Source organism: Neomonachus schauinslandi, chromosome 7, assembly GCF_002201575.2.
Source record: "Neomonachus schauinslandi chromosome 7, ASM220157v2, whole genome shotgun sequence".
NCBI classification, from domain to species: domain Eukaryota; kingdom Metazoa; phylum Chordata; class Mammalia; order Carnivora; family Phocidae; genus Neomonachus; species Neomonachus schauinslandi.
In genome coordinates, this window is record NC_058409.1 from 72028227 (window position 1) to 72046229 (window position 18003).

The 18003-nt window shown below is 37.5% G+C and overlaps 1 protein-coding gene and 1 non-coding gene across 2 annotated transcripts in view; one reads left to right on the forward strand and one right to left on the reverse strand.

The window, feature by feature from the left end:
- Nucleotides 1-18003, forward strand: part of CAST (calpastatin) — a 111812-nt gene that overhangs the window by 8228 nt on the left and 85581 nt on the right. The window contains exon 2 of the mRNA XM_044917027.1: nt 4797-4859. Coding sequence (XP_044772962.1) covers nt 4797-4859 — 63 coding nt within the window. The remainder of the gene's footprint in view (nt 1-4796; nt 4860-18003) is intronic.
- On the reverse strand, nt 6027-6154 carry LOC123325432. Its single transcript, XR_006540436.1, has one exon. It is a non-coding gene; the product is annotated as a small nucleolar RNA SNORA28 (small nucleolar RNA).

The window sequence follows — 18003 nt, forward strand, 5'->3', positions numbered from 1 at the left end:
GAAGCACATAGCATTTGTACTCTCTCAGCTGGGCTTGCGCTTGTAAAAGTTCAGTTTTTTTTTTCTGTCTTCCTTCTTCTTTTATATATGTATAGAAGTTTGCTTTTATTTTCTTCTGTGTTACCTGTGCCCTTGTGTGCGTGTCTCTCAGAGGGTATGTGGGTAGCAGTGGGAAGGGTGCCCAGATGCTCACCAGCACAAGTCCTCAGCTCGGGGAGCTCACAGGCTGCCAGCCTTACTAGCTCTTGGCTCTTGTTGATTTCCCAACAGGTTTATGCGTTTGCTGTGGCAGAAAATTTTAAGCATATAAAAAACTTTCCCCTCCAATGAGGCCAGAGGCCAGCTACACTTGCCAAATACACCGTGATCCACGGGGGTGAAAACAGTTTGGAAAATTATTTCTTTTTGAGGGAAGATGGTGAAGTCCCTTATCTGCTTTTTCCCTGCTTCTGAACTCCTGCCACACATACCATGTCTTTCATCTTAACTCCATGCGTCGACTGTCTTCTGTAGCCTTATTCTCCCCATCCAATTTCTACTGCGTTAGGGTTAGCATCCTGCGCTTCCTGTCTTTGGTCTCCAGCTATTAATACAGGACTGAATGTTTGATTGATTTTATAAAGCAAACCAGTTTCACAATTGGAAGGTTCTGTTTTGGTTTGTTGTTTTCATTTTAGAGCACTGGATTGAGACTTTTTTTTCCTTTAATTTGGGGGGGCACAGCACTTTTTTTGAGAGAGAGAGAGAGGATCCTGAACAGGCCCCACACCCAGCAGGAGCCCAACGTGGGGCTCGATCTCATGACCCTGAGATCATGACCTGAGCCCAAATCAAGAGTCAGTCATTTAACCAACTGAGCCACCCAGGTGCCCTGGATTGAGGCTCTTTTGATGTAAGTCCCATGATCTCAACTAGCTTTTCACTAGATCCAGAGTAGCCCAGTCTCTGGCCCATAGAATATAATCCGGATATGTGGTGTGACAGAGGAGGACCTCATCTTTCAGATCCTCAATTTCTTTATCCATAAAATGAGGTGACAGTGTGGACCTCTGGAGTTGCTGTGGGGAGTGAAGGAGATCTCTTAGGGGAAATGGTTAGCACTGGGCTAGCACAGAGTATGTAGATGCTTAGAACATATTCGTTTCCTTTCACTTACCTAGAAAAGTCCTCCATGGATTTATCAGTTTTGTGGTTTGGCTCTCTTCTGGGCCTATCAGTGCTTTCCTTCTCCATGCTTCTCTCACCTCTCCCCACCCCACCCACTGCACGTTGTGGTGGACAGAATTTTCTCTCTTCCCTCTTAGGCTTGCAACAGGTTTCCTAAGCTTGATTGAATCTGACATAAATCATTCCCAAATATTTCTTTGCATCAGCCCAGTCATGTAGAATGTGCTTAATTATGCCATGAATTAAATAATGAGGTACTTTGTGTGTTAACTATACTCAAATTTTAAAAAGATAATAAATTTTAAAAAATAAATAAAAAATCAGGCACTTTGAATATCTCTCAGCGAAAACTATTTATATTGTTAATAGATTGATGGATATTGAATAAGCCCTGAGAAATGGTCAGGGCAATGGTTCATTCATAAAGTTGCTATTTACTAGAAATTGAATGGTGTTCGGTAATTCTTGTTAATTCTCTTAGAGTGACGATGATATTGGAGTTACTTGGAGAAAATTCTTCAATTTAAGGAGATGTTTAGTGAAATGTTTAGGGGTAAAATTTTAACCAATTTACTTTCAAATGCAGGTACATATCCAAATACAGACAGAGAGATAGATCTGTCTATAATATATGCAAATATGGCAAAATGTAGCAACAATCTTAATAGTTATTGGATCTAAGTGGTAAGAATATGCGTTCTCATTGTGTTATTCTTTTAACTCTTCTGTGTGTTAGAAAAATTTTGTAATAAAAAGTGGGTTGGGGCCCCTGGTTGGCTTAGTTGGTTAGACGTCTGACTCGAGATCTCAGCTCAGGTCTTGATCTCAGGGTTGTGAGTTCAAGCCCTGTGTTGGGGTATAGAGCCTACTTAAAAAAAAAAAAAAAAAAGCTGGATTAAAAAAAAAAAACTGGGAAAATATAATCCATAGAGTTCCTAAAAAATGGTCTCATTTGATGGTGTTTTTTATGTCATTATACTTTATGTTGTAAAAAAGCTTTCTACTGGGGCGCCTGGGTGGCTCAGTTGTTAAATGTCTGCCTTCAGCTCAGGTCATGATCCCGGGGTGCTGGGGTCGAGCCCCATATCGGGCTCCCTTCTCCACGGGAAGCCTGCTTCTCCCTCTCCCACTCCCCCTGCTTGTGTTCCCTCTCTTGCTGTCTCTCTGTCAAATAAATAAATAAAATCCTAAAAAAAAAAAAAGCTTTCTACTAAGAGCAAATTATTTCTTTTGAAATCACAAAATACCAATTCTTATAGTACATAATTTTTCTAAGTTGTCATTATAACTGAACATTTTAAAAGTATTTAGCATATATATCCATCCCAAACTATTTAGAACTTACATAATTTGAGGGATTTTGAGTGTTTAAATGGAAACAAGTAACTGATGGTGTTGGTTAATCTGGAGGACTGAAATTTTGGAACACCCCCAGGAGATGACTTTTTAAAAACTTTTATTTTTATTTACTTTTTTTTTTTTTTTTGCATTTTTTAAAGTAAGCTCTATGCCCGATGTGGGACTTGAACTCATGATCATGAGATCAAGAGTTGCATGTGCTACAGACTGAGCCAGACAGGGGCCCCTTTTAAAAATTTTTTAAAGAAAAACATCATTATACCTAAATTTTAGGGAGAAAGGGCTGTCTGCACATTTACTGTAGGGCAGTGTGTCATCATATATATTTGCCACATGAGCAGGAAGCAGAGGGGGCCTTGTAGAGAGCAGGGAACCTTATGCCTGACAAGAGCAAGTGCCTCTTTAAGCTTTTTCATTTGTAAAGTGGAATACTAATACCTTCTGAGGAGTGATGAGGCACTCAATATGCTCAGTAAGACAGTGCATTTTTGTTGTTGTTAATGTTTGTCTCTAATCTGAGAAAGATAGGGATTTGGACATAATAGTGAGTGTGATAGGGTTCTAAATTTACCAAGTGTGGAAGGAGACCAGATTGGGTCAATCTGTCACTGTAGATCTATCCCTCTTAAATTCTGTCTGCAAATGGTGAATGATTCTTCCCCCTAGTCTGGCCTTCAGGAATCTTCTGAAACTTACCTCTTACCATCTAACACTGATATATATGTGGGCTTTTAGATTTTTTTTTTTCCCAGATTCATTTACTACTCAATACTGCTTGCCCTCAACTGTGGACAGACAAATGCTAGACTAGGACATCAAGGTGGAACAGGCCCTGTACAGGGGTTCATTCACCAAGCTCTTGAAGCCTAGGGGTTTTTCATGGAGTGGATTCCACTCACTGATCCATGATAGTGTTACATTTTGGGAAGAATTTTCCACGCATAGAAGTGATTTCCTCCTAGTTTTTCATACAGAGAACTCTTAATGCAAGGCTTCATCCATGTGTCGGATATTTCTTGGATTCTTGTTTTAATTAAAATATATGTTGATATTACTAAAGAAAATATTACCTTATTCTATTTAGCATGTTATAGTGACAACGTATTGTAAGTCAGAAAACCTGCTATGCAAACTTTTCTCATTTACTAGGTCTGTGTCCTTATGAAAGATCAATGAATTCTTCTTATTCTTAGTTTTTCCATCCCTAAAAATCACATGAGCCTCTTTTTTTGTATCAAATAAGAATATGTATGATAGTAAATAATAAAGAATGATATAAATTTTTATTATTAATATTACTGTTACTACCACTCTTTTTAATTCAAATAATTTCATTGACTTACATATCCAGGTTATGATTTGCTTTAGGGAATGTTGTACAGTTTTGTATTTTGGTTTAACTGAAGATGGTCGGGATTGAACCCAATCGTGAGCTTTTATTTCCTTATATTTAGATTATTTTTTCCCACTTTCTTGCACATCCCACAATGTGCAAGAAATGAAACAATTCTTTGTAACCCTTTTTGGGAATATATATATTTTTTTAATCTCTCAAAAAAAGTCAGTAAACTTTATGGCTCATTTTATCTTATCATCAAGACAAATGAGTATGTAAGCTACCTGAAGGTTTTATGTGCCACATAAAAATACTTGCTTTCATTCCCACTGTACTGGTGAGAAAAATAATTCTGTTTCTGGACATAATGAAATCCTAAAGCCATAATAAATAGAAGTTGCGGGTATGGTCTTCCCCCTGCAGGGTTTGTCTTCCTGGAAGATAACTGGGGAAGAACTCTGAGGAATTCCCAAGAACCATCAGAAGCAATGGCGGACTTGGAAGCTGTGCTCCTCCCTTGAGCCCATGCTGAACTGAGGCTTAAGTATGGCTTTAGGCTCCACATGGACCTTAGACATCAAAACTCCATGAGGAACCACGTTGTCTCCCATGCCGGCAATTTGGGCTTTAAAATTGCGTGAGGCATTTTGTAGGAGATGAGATGCCGCCTTGGAATCACCATCCGATCTGTGTCTGGTTAATTATAGACTGACTTTCTACATCCCAAATGAATGTCTGTAGGTTCTCTTGATTTTTGAAAACCATCTATGTCAGTGTAGAATTATCAGCATTTTCAGAAGGAAGATTAAAGGGGTCCTTGTTTTTACAGGCTACATATTTAGTCCTTCGGGATTAAAGTTATTATTATATTATCTTGTATTACCTCCTTCTTTTAAACATTATCTTTCTTTCTTTTCTTTTTATATTTTTATAGCATGTCAGTGGAAAAACCAGTGGATCACCTTCCAAGTCAGGAGAAAAGAAAGGATCAGATGAGGTAATTCCCACAATACTGGGCTTTCCTTTTCTCTTGCTTTTAATTGTGAATTCTATCTTGAAACAGATAATAAGGTTGCAAAGACCTCCTACTGGAATATTGGCAAATTTAGTCTTAACCAAGATTTGATTCCAGAATATAAGTGGAAATCATTAAAAATTAATGAAAAATAAAATGTTCCTGGGGAAAGAACCTTTAGAAATAGTTTCTATTTAGGAACAGAAGCCAGTTATTGAGGGTGTTTTTCCTATAGGAATTGCTGAACCTTAAATGTTGTGTTGGTGAACATGGCAGATTTAGAGGGAGAAACCAAATGCTGTAGTGGAAAAGGACATCTTTGTTCATGAGAGTACACTAGGAAAAAGGACAGTGCTCATCTGGATGAACCCATTATTCTGGTTCATAAACAAAAGGAAGAAAGAAAGACTATTTTGATTTGGATCAATTCTGTGGAAAAGGAGTAAAACCAAACCTTTCCACTTGGGGATGATTTTTCTTTGACACTGAATTTCTTCCTCCAGTGAATGACGCACCATTATGTGCCCTGTCAACACTGGCCGACTTGTCCGTGGAAGGGTCCTGCGAATGTGCTGTCCTTCGAAAGGGTACAAGAAAGTATAAAAATGATCATGATGTTTTCCTCTATGTTATCAAAATGTTTTTAGAAATTTTGTTCCTCAGGGGAAATCGGAGGGGTAGACGAACCATGAGAGACGATGGACTCTGAAAAACAAACAGGGTTCTAGAGGGGAGGGGGGTGGGAGGATGGGTTAGCCTAGTGGTGGGTATTGAGGAGGGCACATTCTGCATGGAGCACTGGGTGTTGTGCACAAACAATGAATCATGGAACACTACATCTAAAACTAATGATGTAATGTATGGGGATTAACATAAGAATAAAAAAATAAATAAATAAAATAAAATCTCAAAAAATAAAAAAAAATAAAGAAATTTTGTTCCTCCTCTTTCTGCAATTTTGTAATATTTAATATATTTCAATATATTCAATATATATAAGGAGGCTGTTACAGCCTCCTTATATGGATTCTGCACTGCAGTTCGCTGAACTTTCTACTGTCATTTTCATTACCAGTACACATGAAAATATAATTTAGAGTCTTTCCTTTTTAATTATTAATTTCTATTTTATTTATTTATTTACTTTACACTGTTTAAGTCTATATATATAAAGTTGGTCTCATGGAGGAGAGTGCTGGAATAGGTGAGACTTTCTTGCCATAGCAAGCCCAAATTGCATCAGACACACTTGGATTATGTGCTACAAAGTGTTGCTTGTAATAGATTATTTCTTGACAAGCAAATTTGTAATGAATTTTTTGTACCCATGGAAGGCAGATGTTTCTTTAAAATTAGAAAGTAAGAGTAAACATTAAGATTTTATCCTGTTTCTTGGTTAAATTTTTAAAAAATAAATTCCCATATGAAAAACCACAGGGTGCCTGGGTGGCTCAGTTGGTTAAGCGACTGCCTTCGCCTCAGGTCATGATCCTGGAGTCCTGGGATCGAGTCCCACATCGGGCTCCCTGCTCAGCGGGGAGTCTGCTTCTCCCTCTGACCCTCCCCCACTCTCTTGCTTTCTCTCTCTCATTCTCTCTCTCTCAAATAAATAAATAAAAATATTTTTTAAAAAACCCCACATTTTCCTCCTTTTACTAGCATGAAAATCTGTAGAGTGTCATTCAGTTCCTTACCTACCCTACCTTTTAAATATTCCCAGATAAGTTATCTATCAAATAATTTATGATTTGAAAACTATAGAGTTTCTTTATTCTCCAGACCCCAAAATAATGCGTTTGGATGTTATTCTTTATTACTATAAATCGAGATTAAACTATTTACACACAAAAGGAAGTCTTTTCTAACGTGGTCAAGTGAATAGTTGGCTAGTTCATATATCACTAATTGTGTTATTACTCTAAAGCTTAAATATTACATCTTGAATATATAGGCATTGTTGGTTAAGGCAACAACTGCTATAGCACAGTGTTAGGTTGTTTTTCTTTTTTCATAATATCTAGACTATAAAGTACCTTATTTCCATATCTATAAGGGGCTTGAGAAAACTCGTAAGGACCTCTGTTACAAATGCAGCCGAGGGGACATAATCTGCGATTTCTGTGTTATAGAGGCAGACTGCACTTTAAGTTTGAAACAAAAGGCTGAACTTCCACCTCAAGGAAAGGAAGAAGGAATTTTTCTTCTGTTTATCAGCCAGTCAAGGGATTCTGATTTTGTTTCCTAACGCTTCTGAGAAATTCAGATTTACAACTCTTGTCTTGTGCCGAGCCTGGACACATTGGTCTGTTTTGCTCTGTCTCAGCCAGCAGAAGTGAAGAGGGGACAGAGGCTTTTCCCCGCTCCCGTGGTGTAAATCACTGTAGAGATTCATACAGTTTGAGACTGAAGATTATTTATCATCTCCCCAAATTCTGTCCATGTACATCTGATAGGGTAGACAGACCTGTGGGTGGGATGACTTGGTAGTCAAGGCATATTTCCAGTATGGTCTGTCTCCAGGGAATCTCTTATTCTTTATGTCACATACAAGTTAGTCCTTGGTGAGGCCCTGGAGAGAATTCAAGGAAACCATCTTGCATTAGGCGTTATTTTAGCTTTTGTGTGCACAGTTATAAAACCAAGTGTGATTTGGATTTGTTTGCCCTGCCCACCGTCCACGATTGGTTACCGTCCTCTTTCCTTCTCAAAATCACCACAGAAAGATTTCCTGAAACCAATCCTTTCTCCTAAATATTTCATTACCTACTGCTCTTTTGAACAAGAAATGAGATTCAGAAGCTTCATTTGGGTTTTGGTAATCCATTTGCAGACTAGTATATGCTTCCAGAGGTTAAATAGCATGTCCCTAAGCGTATGCAAACATGTGGGTTCGGCTTCCACAGACGAACCCAGGCCTTTGAAACAAAGTCAGTTTGAAAAGGGCTTTCTAGGCTCAGGGGTACTTTTTGGCATTTTTTTTTTTCTTTCTCTCTTTATTATCCTGCTGCATTTTATTTGGAAGTGCAAGAGAAAGGATACATAGGAGGACTTCAGGAAGATATAACCAGGAGAAAAAATGATTAGGGTTAGGTAAGAGCCACTATTATATTGACGCATGTAAACATACCTGGGGATGAATGCTTTGTGTGAAGGTTAGAGCTCTTTCTCTCCAGCAATCATAAATAGTTCTTACTTGTTTGGTGTTTGACCCCTATACAACCACTAATGATCCTAAGAAGTTGGCAGCAATTTTAACGGAATCTTACAACCAAGATATCATTGTCATGTTGCATTTGCAATACAAATGCTTGAGGAATGCCTAGGGTAAGTGTCCAGGAGGACGAATTCACTTATTTGTTTGTATCAGTCATTGTGATTTGGCTTTGTCCTCCTCAGATGTAGAGGAATTATAAAACTAATAGTTGCATGGACTAACAAGCCGAAGATACAAGGACTAGAGCAGGAAAAAGAAAAATGAAAACATTTAACACCAGCCCCTTTAAAGACACTGGAAGAGAGAAGCCTTTCCAAACCTGCAATCAAATCTATTTAAAGTATTTGACTAACACATCTGGACTCACTGGGCGAGTGTGAGCATTTTAGCAACATATTTCAGTGAAGGCCTGAGGGATGGAATTTAAAGCATTAGATGGGCACAATCTTACAGAGCCAGTTATAAGAACTCAAATTTAATAATAGATATATTTTAGGGGTGCAGAAAGGGAGCTGTAAATACAAGAGAATAGAAATTGCACCTTAGAGGAAAAGATATGGGGCAGATTTTCTTTACCATCAGTAATAGTAAAAGCATTCTTCAGTGTTTACCTTTCCTCCTTCTAAAATCCATAAAGTATTGAATGACTCCAACATTTTTTACACTTTTTCTCTTAATGAAATTACTCTTTTTTATTTTATTAATTTTTTAAAGATTCATTTATTTATTTGAGAGAGAGGGAGATCAAGAACATGAGCGGGGGGGAAGGGCATAGGGAGAGAATCTCAAGCAGACTCCCCGCTGAGTGAGGAGCCCAACTCACGGCTTGATCCCAGGACCCATGAATCATGACCTGAGCAGAAACCAAGAGTCAGTGACTTAACCGACTGAGCCACCCACGTGCCCCCCCCAATTAGTCTTTTTTTTTTAATTACAAAAGCAATATGTACTTATGAAAAACAGTATTACCTAATCTACCACTTAGTTATAACTATTGCTATACAATTTTGTGTGTATTCTTAAATCAATGCGATAATATCTTGTGTTCATACTTAATATATATATTGATTTTAGCAACATTTTTTTTTTTTTTGAGAGAGAGAGAAAGCTAGCAGGGGGAGGACAGAGGGAGAGCGGGAGAGAGAATCTTAGACAGGCTCCATGCCCAATGCGGAGCCCAATGCGGGGTTCCAACTCATGACCCTGAGATCATGACCTGAGCCAAAATCAAGTGTCCGATGCTTAACTGACTGAGCCACCCAGGAACCCCTAATTTTAGCAACTTTTTATACAACTAAAACATAATCACAGAAGAAAATTGAGAAAATACTGAAGACTTTAAAGAAAAAAATACCATCATCCAGAATTCTAGCACCTACAGAGATGTCCACTACTTCCATCTTGGTGTATTTCCCTAAGTCTTTTTTTCTCTGTATATTATGTTTAAGCTGAGATAACAAAGAAACATCATTAGGAGGGCCTAGAAAACAATAAATAATGTGCTTTGTGAGAGATCAATCTTTTCCAATTAAAAAGAGTCATCATTGTGGGTGACTTAAGAAAATCATTATTCAGGTATCTTGGCATTTAGTATGGCATTTAATCTGGTTTTTATTTTGTTGCTGTGTTTGTGAGGGAGAAACACATACTTCCTCAAAAAGTCTTCTGGGACAGTGTTCCCACAAGCAAGTGGTGTAGCTGTTAGAAAATTCTGGAAGAGTAGTTCAGCATACATCATTTTAAGGGATTATGGGTCATGACAACAGAGTCCATATTAATTGTCGGTTGATTGTGGCTACGCAAGCTCATGTCCCAGTTTCCAGAAAGAGGCAAAGCCAAAGATGTGCTCCAAGGGCAGTCCCGCCTGGCTCCCTTGGACACCCATACCAGCAGCCAGCCCAGAATCCAACCGCATGGCTGATGTGGTAGGTTAAACAAAGGGAGGTGCCAGAAATTCTTTTGGACTACAGTTTCCTATCTTTTTTTTTTTTTTTTTGAGTTCTAAATTTTGATTCATTTCTTCATTGACTGGAATATTTTTTAACATAAATTTTTCAGGGAGGGAGCATGAATGGTGATTTTCTGAGTCTGTGTGGATCTAAGCATGCTTTGGTGCTGACTTCACACAAGAAATAAATACAGAATTGTACAACATCCTTGGCTAGCAGTTCTGTTCCCTCAAAATCCCATACCTGTTGCTCCATGATTTTTCTGACTTTAGAGTTGTAAAGAAAATGTCTGGGAAGCCTAGTTTTATTTTTATAAACCCTGTTTTTCCTGCCTTGGCACATATACAATTTTGTTGCTGTTCTTAAAGTTTTAAAAATTGCCAGGATGTGCCTATATATCTGTTTCGCTCTATTAATTTTTTCCTGAAATGTCTTATTTAATTATTGTCCTTATTTTGGTTTAACTCTCACAGCAATAGAAGTCAGCCCCTTATTGATTGCTAACCATGGGATGGGACAGGATGCAAATTCTTTTGTTGAACCCAGAAACATATGCCAGTAGCTAGAAAGTAGAGACCTTACGCATCATCCTTCAATGAATTGTTTTACCAGAAGCAAAGGATACAGCTTTAATAAAGATTATGCAAATAGTGTGCTTTTAAATCAAGCATCTGTGATATACATATTGTTATATCATTGGATAGGGAATGGCTAATAAAAACAGTTACTTTGCCTTTATCAGTGAACATATAAATATATCAACAACATATCATACAGTCATAATCTGTACTTCATTATTGTACTTTGAATATGTGAGCCTAATTACCTAAGACCTTAGGGTCCCACCAAAATTGTCTCTGAAAGATTGTACTTATGGCACATGGAATTGGAATCAAATGTTAACAAAATAGCAAAGGAACTAAATGGAAGTTAAATTTGCTGGCCTCAGAGTAAAGCATAAGTCCTGGAATCCTGATGGACAGATTGATTAAATATTATTCCTGAAATATACTGTTTTAAAGTATGTATTTGTTTTCATTCTTCTCTTTAGATTTTATTAGCTTCTCAAAGATAATGGCATGACTGATTAAAAAGGGACAATAACCTGAAATCATGCCCATAGCAAAATGATTCATCTGAAGACTGATAAATGTATGATTCTTGTCGTAAAGTCAACAACATTTTATCATATAACAATGTGCATAATAGGTCATTATAGCCTTTTAGAAGAGGTTCCTTAGTGAAAGCAAAACCTAATGGAAAGTTGACGTCATCAAGTCTTGTATGTTTCAATCAACATTATTACAGAATGCTTAGCAAATACTAGAGCACTGTGTTAATATCATAAAAAATTATTAATAATTCCCTATTCCTAATTTCCCAGGACATTACATGAAATAACACAGTGGTTCGTATTAGTGTACCTAACAATCACTTAGAGATAGTATGAAAAATTTGGACTCCTGGGCCCCATCCTCAGAGATTCTGATTTAGCAAATTTAAGGTAGGGTCAACGAATTAGGGTTTTTGTTGTCTTTTTTGCTTCCTTTTTTGTTTTGTTTTTACCAGTTACCTCAGATGGCTCTTATGTCAATGGTCTTCTGAGCACATTTTGAGTAACACTGAGATAATATTTATAGAGTGCTTTTCTTTCTTTTTTTCTTTTCTTTCTTTTTCCTTTCTTTTTCTCTTTCTTTTTCCTTTCTTTTTCTTTCTTTCTTTCTTTCTTTCTTCCTTCCTTCCTTCCTTTCTTTCTAAGATGATTTCCTCACCCTCACCCTTGACCCAACTCTGCTCTGCCATGTTCTGGGGATGGCATGACTCTGAAGCACCTTAAGAGTGCTGTAGTTTCAGAGTCATGGATCATGTGGGCGGCTTTGGTTGGAGAAGCAGGTACTAACCCCATTTTTTCCTTCTTTTCCTAGGAACTTGTCCCTGAAGCTATTCCTTCTTTCTTCTACTCTTTAACGACTCCTCTTAGACTACATATTAGTTCAGTCTTCCTCATTATAAACAGTTTTAAAACATGTCCTTTGAAATTGCTCAAGCTCCCATTCTATCTTTCTTTCTTACCCTCACTGCCAACATTCTTGGTTGACATTACTGAGGGAAACGGTGTAGAGAGAGAGGAGAGAAAGCAGAAGCAAATGCTGATAAATGCCTCTGTGGGGGAGGTAGGAAGGAGAAATCAGTGAACAAGTCAAAGAAGAAGCAGTTAAAAGGGTAGAAGGACCAGGATGTTGCTGTGTCATCAGTGGGAAGACTGGAAGAAAGTTCTGGTCTGATAATTGCGGAATTATGGGGGCTGTGGAAAGGCCCTTGATCGTGGATTGGGATTTTGTTTGTCCTCTTTGAAGCTGTTACTGTTAGGATTGTGAGGGTGCTAAGTTAAGTGGAGATTCTGCACTGATGACTCTTCAGTGTACATGGATTTATGTAATGAACATCCGATAAAGGGAAAAAAAAAAAAGGAAGTTGAAATCAGTGTTTATTTATACAAAAAGAGATAAGTGTGGCCAAGATGCATCCCATGTTACAGATTTCTTTGATTTTTGCCAGTTGTTTATGGGTAAATGGAATCATTTGTTAATCGAATAATAACAGGTACGAAAGACATTGTTTGGAAAGAACTCAGGAGTGAATTCTAAACATATGTTTATCTTAATCATTAGGACTCCAAACTTCCTGGCTGGTTATTCACTTCAGGGTTCGCATCCCCAGGGCTCTTTGTTTTTTAAATCAAGCCTCTGATTCCTAAGTGGTCTAATTGGAGCTCAAGGAGCAGAATTTTTGGACTTTAGTATATTCCAGAAATATATCACTCTGGAATCTGAAATCTGCAAATACGGTTTTGAAGAAACACATTTCTCTTATGGGAAATTGAAGGCTAAAATGCTTTCATATTCACATTCCAATTTTGGTTTCACTTAGTACTTGGGATAAAAATTGCTTCAGTGGATATAATTTTGTTACTTACTTTTTCGTGTGCTTTCTTAAAACACTGAATAGACTTGGTAAAATCTGAAACCATACATCTATTTCACTGAATAATGAAAGCTGAATAGGAAGCAGAATGACTAATAAATTTTAAAATAATTCATTTAAAAGACAATGATCTGTACCTCTGAAACAACGCAATATATGTTAAGACAAAAAAGAAGAAGAAGAAGAAGATAGCAGGAGGGGAAGAATGAAGGGGGGGAAATCGGAGGGGGAGACGAACCATGAGAGACGATGGACTCTGAAAAACAAACTGAGGGTTCTGGCAGGGAGGGGGGCGGGAGGATGGGTTAGCCTGGTGATGGGTATTAAAGAGGGTACGTACTGCATGGAGCACTGGGTGTTATGCGCAAACAATGAATCATGGAACACTACATCTAAAACTAATGATGTGATGTATGGTGATTAACATAACAATAATTAAAAAAAAAGACAATGAAGGCTCTTACTACCAGCCGTAAGGACAGGAGCTCGCTGAGATACTTGTTAGGTGTGATACCTGCCCAAATGCCATAAACATATAGTTCAGGGGACACCCAGTGGTTAAAAGGAGGAAATTCTTTGCTGGGTACCTGGTTGACTCTGTCTTTGTAAATTAGCATATGTTATGGGCGGGTGTGTGTGTGTATGTGTGTGTGTATTTTAAGAGGCTTGATTTTGACTTCTTATATAAATTTTCTTTAAATATTTGAAAACTTCAAAATTATAAGATTGGAAATATATAATTGAGCTTTTCCTTTAATAAAAACATAAATGGTATTTTAAAATGTAAAATAACTGAGAGACTTAAATAAGAAAAACAAACCTTTTTGACCCAGAAATTCCAAGTCTAGAGTTTGCTTCAAGTACATAATTGGAGGTGTGCTTGGTGGCACAAAGATCTTTATCACTGTGTTTATAATAACAAGCTAGGAGAGAAATACATGTATAGCAGTAATGAATTGGTGAAGTTACGACACAGATATGGTAACCAAAGTATCTTTAACACCATGCTTCAAAGAACTTTTAATGACTGAGAAAAGTGTTTATGTTAGGTTAAAGAAAGATGAAAAGCTTACGATTTCATATGGTAACATATTGTGCATATTTTTGTATTTATAAAAGTAGAAAAATAGGGCGCCTGGGTGGCTCAGCCGTTAAGCGTCTGCCTTCGGCTCAGGTCATGATCCTAGGGTCCTGGGATCGAGTCCCGCGTTGGGCTCCCTGCTCGGCAGGAAGCCTGCTTCTCCCTCTCCCGCTCCCCCTGCTTGTGTTCCCTTTCTCACTGTGTCTCTCTCTGTCAAATAAATAAATAAAATAAAATAAAATAAAATATATTAAAAAAAAGTAGAAAAATAACTGAACGTAGCTGTCTTGATTGGCAGGATTTTGAGTACTTTACATTTCCTTCTTTCTACTTTTTCCTTTATTCTAAATGTATTTTTTTCATCAGAGGGAAAAAAATAGAAAACAACATCAGATAACAAAAGAATAATGGAAGAGACCTTAGTTAGACCTTAAAGAGAGAAGTATTTTACATGTGAGCTTTTCTTTGGAACCTCTAAGAGATACTTCCAGAACAAGGCTGCTGCTGCTGTGTGTGTGTGTGTGTGTGTGTGCGTGTTTGAATAGAAGTGCGTCTCTTAGATATGGACAGAGTGAGGATTTAAGTAAGGCAGCTTGGAGGGCAAGGATTCTTAACTATTTTTAGTTCATAGTCCCTTTGGAATCTGATGAAAACTGATCTTTTCCTCTGAGAAGTACACACATATGTGAATACAAAAAATACCCCTAAAATGGGACATACAGTTTAAAGATATTTAGATGTACACACCATCCCCACCCCTGCAGGGCCAATCTTATTGAGTAGATATATTTAGGAGGTACCATCTGATAATATTTTCCCAGTTGGATTGTTGTTGATGTCTGTAATTCCACTGTTAGCAGCTTACTTAAACTTTGAGTTAAACGTTGCCTTTCCCTGGCTCCGCTTTTAAATTATGGGTATTCCTAGGAGAGAATATATATTAATTATTAACATCTTAGTGAGAAGTAGTTTGACAAGAGGAGAAGAGAATTATATAGCACAATTTTTCTGTCGATTGGTAATGGTAGTTGAGAACTAGAGAGCATTTGATAATAATAGCTAATACAAATATAGCCATTACACACACACACACACACACACACCCTCTTACAATAATCCCATTCTCCTGATGAGGAAATTGAGGCAAAGCTTGATTAAATAAGGTATTTAATACCAAGGTCACACAGGTATTTGGTAGTGAAGTTCAGAATTGATTCAGTTTACAGAGTCTGTGCTTTTATCTAGTATCTGATAGTATTCATAAAATTACTTATTTTAAGAATTCGATGTAAGACCAACACCAAAAACTTTCTTACTACTGCTGTCAATTTTTGTAACTCTTCTTTCCATCTTTCTTCCTTGTGTTGTACCTCATTTTCATTCAAGAAGTTCGTAAAGTAAGATTAAGTCATTCCACAGGAATAAAATGCACAGCATAGGGAATATAGTCCATGACACTGTAACAGTGTCGTATGGTGACAGATGGTAGCTACACTCGTGGTGAACCTAACATAACATATAGAGATGTTGAATCACTATGTTGCACACCTGAAATTAATGTAACAGTGTGTGTCAACTATACTTCAATAAAAAATAAATTAAAAAAAGAGTAAATTATTCCAATTCCCAGGAATCTGAAATGTAAGGAAGAGTAGGTACAGCTATTCCCACTCTGGGGGGTATGAAGTGCAACAGGGAGGGAAACTGAGTCACAGCAGACTCAGAGTCAGAAGGATAGCATTTGGCTGCTTGTCAGGGCAGCCCCCTCGGGACTAGAAAGACTTGAGTTGACTTGCAGATGATGATGGGTACTGACTAATTAGAATATAGCCAAACTCAGTGAAGTGCAGCTACCGTAGTCTGTTTTAAGACCGTTGTGCATGAGGCATTTCATTCAAGAAGTGAATTTCTATGCAATGAGTTAATGGTGAGATTTATTCATTAAGACTTATTTATCAGTGTTTCCCAGGAGCTAACATATCCTATTTATTGCATTGCATTTGTGGTAGCATACATTTATACTTCTTTTGGTAATAAAGGGAACTTGTTCTTATTTGTACATTATTTACAACCGTGGTATGAAGGAACATTTGTAGGTGAAAGTCAAGCTTTATAATTGCTAGTGTTGGGGAATCTGCCTACCCTTTTGAAAGACAATCATTTTCCAGATACTATTTTCCAATTTAGCATGTGTTTTCATGTGGGAACACAATACTTCTTGTCATTTTGGTAACTATTAAGTAATGGAACTGAGTTGTTAACAAATATGTCAAAACATGTATTTTAATGAGAGTTTGTATCCTGTAAACGACTACATTTCATCAAGTCTAAGAAACCACTGATCTAAAAATGCACTGATTAGAAAATGCTAAGAAAGGAAATAAAACCATCAGTTAATCTCTGACCCCAGCTTTCTTATACTGATCTTTTTATTGAAGTGTAATTGGCATACAGTGTTTCATTAGTTTCAGGTGTACAATATGATTCATCAATTCTATATATTATTCAGTGGTCATCATGATAAGTGTACTCTTAATCCCCCCCACCTCCCCTCTTCTAGTGATTTTAAGAAGCATCCGTTTGCGAGAGGTAGGAAAAAGGAAAGAAAATGGTGGCTTCATATCAATAAAATGAAATCCATATCAATAAAATGAAATCAGTAAAATGAAACCTGAAAATTTATATAGTTAATTCCATTGTTCAAATAATGTTGAAACTAATTCCACTTTACATTTGGAGCATAGAAGAATTTCATCTCTTCTTCAATACTTTTTTTCACTAAAATCAATCAGTATCATCCAGTTCGATAGCCTTCTCATAATTACCACATGTGAATCTGATTAACTTTTGGGAGTTTCAGAAACTGAAGTCTCCATTTAGAGGATAAATGTTTGTTTTGCATCTAAGGATAATCAAATAGTGTGTTGCAGTTTCTGAAAACAGTTCAACAAACAGTTTCAAAAATATCTTGAGAAATGATTCGAACATGCCAGCAGCCACATTGAACCTTTGAGGATTTCAATACTCTTTTAATGCAAAAGTTCTTGTGTATCCATGGGCTCAAAAATTTTGTCACGTATAATATTTGATCTGTTACTTGTAGACCATTGTAAGCTAGAGAATCCCCTAGCCTGCTCTCTTAAGGGCTCCCCAGGGAATATTTGCTATTACTTTGGTAGAAAAGTAGACCAACTCCATTTTCCTGCATTTTTTTTTAAAGATTTTATTTATTTATTTGAGAGAGAGCGTGAGCACAAGTGGGGGGCAGAGGCAGGGGGAGAGGGAGAAGCAGACTCCCTGCTGAGCAGGGAGCCCCATGTGGAGCCCCATCCCAGGACCTCCAGACCATGACCTGAGCCGAGGGCAGACGCTTAACCAACTGAGCCACCCAGATGCCCCATTTTCCTGCACTTTGGGTGGAGGAGAGAATCACTGGATTTGTGGCTGCAGAAACTCTGACCAACTCCCTGGCAGGGAAGGCTCCGTGTTATCTGGGGCAGGAGATGGAGGTCTTGCAACATAGGTGGATTTCATCATCAGTGGAAGTCTCTGAGGAATGGGCATCTAAAAACCAACTTGTCCCTTTATTCATACCCAACCCCTCAGTCTTACTTGGGATTTGTTGAGCTTCTTGGATTGGTGGGTTCATCAAATTTGGAAATGTTTTGGCCATTATTTCTTCATGTATTTTGATTTGTCTCCATGTCTTTCCTCATCTTTGGAGGCTGCAATTATATAAATATTAGCTGCTTCAAGTTGTCCCACAGCTCACTGACCCCTCTGTTCCCTAACCCCTAGTCTTTACTTGCTGTTTCATTTTGGATAGTTTCTATTGCTATGCATCCATGTTCACTAATCTTTTCTTTTGCAATATTTCATCAGTTCTTAATCCTAGTG